This window comes from Dermacentor andersoni, chromosome 11 (assembly GCF_023375885.2).
Source record: "Dermacentor andersoni chromosome 11, qqDerAnde1_hic_scaffold, whole genome shotgun sequence".
In the NCBI taxonomy this organism is placed as follows: domain Eukaryota; kingdom Metazoa; phylum Arthropoda; class Arachnida; order Ixodida; family Ixodidae; genus Dermacentor; species Dermacentor andersoni.
The window spans coordinates 48,756,520-48,762,519 of record NC_092824.1 but is presented as its reverse complement, the minus strand read 5'-3'; the positions used below and the strand labels follow the sequence as shown (position 1 = coordinate 48,762,519).

General features: G+C 45.5%; 1 protein-coding gene across 1 annotated transcript in view; it reads right to left on the bottom strand.

The window, feature by feature from the left end:
• Positions 1–1,603: 1,603 nt before the first annotated feature.
• LOC129381371 (uncharacterized) overlaps positions 1,604–6,000 on the bottom strand; it is a 51,211-nt gene continuing 46,814 nt past the window's right edge. The window contains exons 7-8 of the mRNA XM_055064158.2: positions 4,153–4,279; positions 1,604–3,167 (exon numbers count right to left, since the gene is read on the bottom strand). Of these exons, the coding sequence (XP_054920133.1) occupies positions 2,552–3,167; positions 4,153–4,279 (743 nt within the window). The 3' untranslated portion in view covers positions 1,604–2,551. The remainder of the gene's footprint in view (positions 3,168–4,152; positions 4,280–6,000) is intronic.

Sequence of the window (6,000 nt, the reverse complement as noted above, 5' to 3'; positions counted from 1 at the left end):
TATCTTTCAGGGTGAATTTTATGGAGAATGTGCAGGTTGTTATATGTATACGTTTGCAGCTTTCTCCATATAACCTGTTCTTCCTTACTGAGGTTCTTATCTGGGGGTGGTAGTTTCATTCTATTTCCTCTGTGGTAGTTTAAAATTGCAGAGTAGTTCTGGTCAATCGGAATCAGGTCTTCAGAGGCATCCTGTGAGCACCCGTGGTGTGTAGCATGCGCACGAGCTACTCTGTCAGCCTCTTCGTTTCCCTTGATTCCCTCATGACTGGATACCCATATAAGGTGAAATCTGGCTCGGGGTTTTATATCTCGTATAATCCTATAGGCTGCGGTGCATACTCGTCCCCTGAGGTAGCTTCTGCATGCCGCTTGAGAGTCTGATAGGATGGTTATTTGTTGTTGGTTTGGTTCCGTCGCTTTGATAGCAAGGGCTATTGCGATTTCTTCTGCTTCCACGATAGTGGTGTTGCGAGTGGAGGCGTTAATGATTTCTCTGCCCAAATAGTCAGTGACAGCAGCTACCGTTCTTTTCTGCCTGCATGGGTATCTTGCCGCGTCCACGAAGCGGGAGTTTGGTTTGTCGCCGTGCGTTTTCTTAATGTATGCAGCTCTGGCTTCTCTTCTGCCTGCATGTAGAGTTGGGTCCATATTTCTGGGTATTGGCGCCACTTTGATGCTGTTTCTGATTATTGTGGGGATGGGTTTAGCTTGGTTGTGTTTTTCTAGGAACTCGTGATACCCGAGTCTGCCAAGGAGTTTCCTACCCGTGGTCGTTTGTGCAAGTCTGTTTCTTTGAGTTATCAGTTGAGCTTCTGCCAGTTCTTCGAATGTATTATGAATTCCGAGAGACATGAGTTTTTCGGTTGAGGCGCAATGCGGAACTTGTAGGGCGATCTTGTATGCTTTCCGTAAGCACGAATTGATCGCATCCCTCTCTGCTTTCGTTAGCTCGTAATACAGCAAGCTGTAAGTGAAGCGGCTAACCACCAGACTTCTGATTAGGTGAAGGGTGTCTGATTCCTTCATCCCCGTCCTTTTAGTGGTTACCGGCTTTATCATTCTTGAGACTTATTTTGTTGCCGTCTTGATGAGGTTAAGCCCGTGTTGGCAGTGTTGATTTGATTGTAGCCACATGCCCAGTACCCGGATTGTGGTCTTCTCAAGTATTGCATCATTGCCAAGTCTGATTTCCAGTTTAAGGGCAGGGTCCGTCGGGACGTTACGATTCCCTTTCCCTCTCCATGCTCGTGTAATCTCAGATTTCTCTGACGCGCATTGCAGCCCTCTGGCTCGCACGTATGCTCGTTTTCACAAGCAGCTGCTTGTAATCGTTCTTCTTTTTCACGTAGCGACCCGGTGACACACCAGACTGTAATATCATCCGCATATAGGGCGTGCTGGATACCCGGGATTTCTTGTAGTTTCCTTGCAAGGCCTATCATCACCACGTTAAATAGCGTTGGCGAGATCACTGCGCCCTGGGGAGTGCCCTTGTTAGGTGCCTTGAAGGTCTTGATTTCTACTGCGCCAAATTTAATCTCAGCGGTTCGTTGGTTTAAAAAGCTGCAAACATAGTTGCATATCCGCTCTCCGCAGTTTGTTTCAGCCAGGCCATCGAGTATTCCTTGGTGGCTTACGTTATCAAAAGCGCCCTTTATGTCGATGGCCATGACAACGTGTTCGCTCGATCTTGGTATATTTGTTAGGACTTCTTCCTTCAACTGTAGGAGGATGTCTTGAGTTGAGAGCTTGAGTCTGAATCCAAACGTAGTGTTTGGAGTGATTTCACTGTCCTCTAAGTAGTTTTGTAATCTAGAGTTCACAATTCTTTCAAATAGTTTCCTCAGACAGAATCTTTTTAGCGGCTTCCTAATGAGTTATGATGCCTTCCCTTCACAATCGAAAATGACTATTGTAATGGCTCAATAAAAGTTGTTTGCTAGTACATTGTGAAAACGTTTGCACACATCGTTTCCCTAACTAAACAACTAGTCAAAGATTTTGTGCCGGTATTTCAACCTTCTAGTTTAAGAAACGCATGCTTGCCGCCCATCGGAATTTATCCCGAAATGAGCTTGCTAAAGCTACGTTGGCGAACACATTGTTCTTCACACAGCGAGTGCTGACGAGAACCTGCACTGCACCTCGACATTGAACGACAAAAAATATTTATCGCAACGAACACTTGCCTCGTAATTTCTAGAAACGAGATGGCATCATTTACATAGTGTATTTCGCTAAGGCGTTTTAAATTTCAAAAGAAGCCGGTCTCTGCACACGATGCGTTTAGTTGGTTTCTCACTCTTATCGAAGAATGTCAGCATTGTTTTCCTGCATGGCTTCACTCTCACGCTGCAGTACGCAAAAGCCGCGGGCGATTTACACTGTTACGGCTGCCCATAACTATGCTTCACGAGATGTGCCGTGAGTTGAAATGCATCTCTAAATGAATCTCCACATAATTGACACGTATTATGCTGGCACATATGTCCGTCGAGGGTTTGTTTCTCTGCGATACGAAATCCACGCTTCCTGCAGTGATACCGCATTCAAATCAGGTGCACGCTTTGGCAATGACGAGCGAGACTGGGGTGGTGCTTAAAAGATAGATTGCATATTTTGCAAACGAAAGGCCTGTCGTTGGTATGCGAGCTGAGATGACTCTTAAGTCCTATTTTGGTTTTGAATGCTTTAGTACATGTATAACAGACGTGGGGTTTCTCGTCTGTGTGAGTGTACTGGTGTGCACTGAGACTCCACATCTTCGCGAATGATTTGCCGCATGTTTTGCAACTATAGGGTCTCTGACCTGTATGCGTGCGCTTATGGACATCTAGGTGATGAGAACGCCGGAACGATTTAGCACATATAGGGCATTTGTAGGGTCTCTCGTCTGTATGCGTGCGGTAATGATCAGCTAGATTATCAGCCCGGCCTAACAATTTACCACATGTTTCGCATTTATGGTTTACGCCAGAACGCTTGCGGCAAGGTCGTGCAAACTTCGACTGAATCGCAGACGATTGATCACACTCTCTGCAAATGTAGGTTGTGTCGCCCGTGTGTCCATTGGCGTGCTTGTGTAACGCATCCCGACTGCTGAAAACATTGCCACAGACACCGCACGACACTCGCTGTTCCCTTCCTCCGGTTCCATCAGCATTCCTGCAAGTAGACGGGCAAAGGAGCTCAATATAGGTGAGTGTTGTAGCAGGACGCCAAAAACATATTTTGGCCAATTGCCAGCTTGACAAACTAAATCGCGCGTTTATGGTAAGGCGATTTGGTCAGTTTGAGCGCTAACCTGCGGCTTTTATGTTTAGCGCTGAATTTGGGCTCTGAAATGACAAATATTGGACACTAGTGCTTTTAGTGGTTTGTCACGATAAGCTTCAAAGCAAGAACAATCTTCGTTCTAGTGGCAAGTATTACAGAAGTGTTATTTTTTCATACACCATGTATATCCTATATATAACCAGTGTAAGCGAGTAAACTACCTGGAAGTGATGGTGAGTTATGAAACTTACATGGTCTGTACACCAAATATTGTGCAATTTCGACACGCTCACAAGGAGTATTCAGGCAAAAGTCCTGAAATGTGTCCTCACGAGTGAGACGTTCGGCTTTGAAAAAGAGTGTTTCTCCTGAGCTAAAACAATTCTGCGGTTTTTAGGGCACCTTCTGCGTTATGAACCGTAACGTAATCTTAACGCTTCAAAGGCAGTCAATACTATTCACTCTACCTCTGACAGCTACAGGGGACTGACTCTCCGGCGGACATCATATGTCATAACTCAATGCCTATATATAGTGTACGAAGAAAAACTACCAGGTTCAAATTTCACTCAGTCTTTGTATCAAGCCGTTTAACATTTGGCACGCATTCGAACAATAAAGCGTTCCTTCCGAAGGCATCGAGCATTGTTCTTACTCTGTCCGTGTCCGGTCAGGCTTTCGCAGCCATGAAATATGTCAAGGCAGGCTTCGCCGGCCGAACGCTCAAAACTGCTGATGCAGTACCTGTTTCAGCCATCGGAGCTAGGCTTCTCAAGGAACAATTACCCAGTAGACGCATCATTGTTATACCGGCTAACAATCCCTGCCGTCTCCGAGTTGCCTATTAATTTAACTTTTCTAAATGGGAACTTACGTGACACCGTCTTCGAAAGTGGCTGAAGCTTTCTCCATGCCAGCGTGGCTTGTGCTGGGCCTTGCGTGATAGAGGCTGCCGACGGACCCCAGGCACTGGTAACTTGTGATGCCACTGTGAGGGACACCTGTACGGCGTAAAAGTATAGTAAAGGTGTTTATTCGCTGTAGTGCAAGGGCAATTCATAGGAAATTGATATTTCATGCTCATTGTGCAACGCAAGAAGTTTTTGTTGTAGGGAAACGTTACTCTTGTACTTCCGTAAGGGGTGCTTTTTCTTTCTGCAACTATGTCTTGAAAGCATGCAAGAACTTCTTGGCCATGGGGAAGCCGAGCGCGATCAATGTTGTGCAGTCGTCACATGACATCACGTCGGTTTCTTGTGCGTGGAACCCTTGACCCAATATATTTGCTGCATTACCTAGTAATGAGCACATTAGCTGCCTCACGAAGTTCTTGCTTATTGTTCCTCTATTATGAGCTGCACACATAGGCCGACGCAGATGACGACAAAGAAAAAGTGAGAGGATGCTTTTCTACGGAGGGATTTTAAATTTCTGTTTGACGTCTGCCCTTAATTTATTCACCTTCTATGAAAGATAGGTGCGTCGGCCAACAACGCACTCGCCTTTGAGAAAGTGCTTATCCGAACCCCCTTTCGTGGCTCGTGTAGCTGAAGTTCATAAGCACCGGCCATAAGCACACCAGGTTTACCAGCTCATTGCGAGCACTAAAACGGCTTTCCTCGCCAATGTTCCTGTGTAGGCCATCAATAGACTATAGGACAACTTTAAAAAAGATTGCTCAATGCACATATGTAAGACTCATGTTGCAGAGAGCAGATCTCCTTCTAAGGTAATGCAGAAGTGATGATTCATCGGACAACGCCACTGAACTATGCAACTCAAAGTACGTTCAAAGCGTGAACTATATAGCTAGCGCTGCAAGTATTCTGGGTAGGGGAACACCTTCGTTATAGCTGGGCAGAAATTGCGTGCAATCGAAAAAAGGAAAACGCGATAGAATAAACGGCAAAAATACGGGAGAGCCCTCCTCATGATGACCGCCGACGCTATTGAAATTAGCGTTAAAACTGCAGGGACACGGCGCATCTTTGAATACACCTTTATTTACAATATTAAGGGGGGGGGGAGCCAGCTAAGAAAGTTTGTGGCATTATTACACCCAATGATGATGATGTGTTGTGTTTAGTGGCGCAAGGGCCAGGTTTGGCCAAAGAGCGCCATGACAAGTGTTGATGTTGATGTATTATGGAAGATGTGACTTGGCTGTAAAGTGGCCTAAAATAGTCGCTTTAAAGTGCGTAAAATCTACTTACTATAAAATTATGGCGATGACTAATGACGTATACTATGAACCATAAAATCCATCGTAAAAGAGTGACACAGAATAGAAAATATATGAGATAATAAAAATACCTGGAGCACTGTTGCCTCACCGGAGCCCTTGAAACACAAGGGCCTAGAGGCACGTGCTATACAAAAGAACTATCACAGCGCCAGCCTCCGAAGAGAGGAGACGCTATGAACGTATGGGGCTAATTACATGTAACACAACATCTTTCAGATAACTTAGGACTGCGTTGGTGTCAAATAGCGGTTCTGGGCCGAGTAACATTACTGGATGAAGGGGGATCTGCTGCTGGTATGCTAGGGGAAAATGTTTCTTTCTCTCAGATTCGGCTAGCCGGCACTCCAGGAGGACGTGGAGGACGGTCAGCCTCTCCCCGCATCTACCACAGGTTGGAGGATCATTTTCAGTGAGTAAAAAGTTATGTGTGCCAAATGTGTGTCCTATTCTGAGGCGACAGAATAGGACATCTGTTCG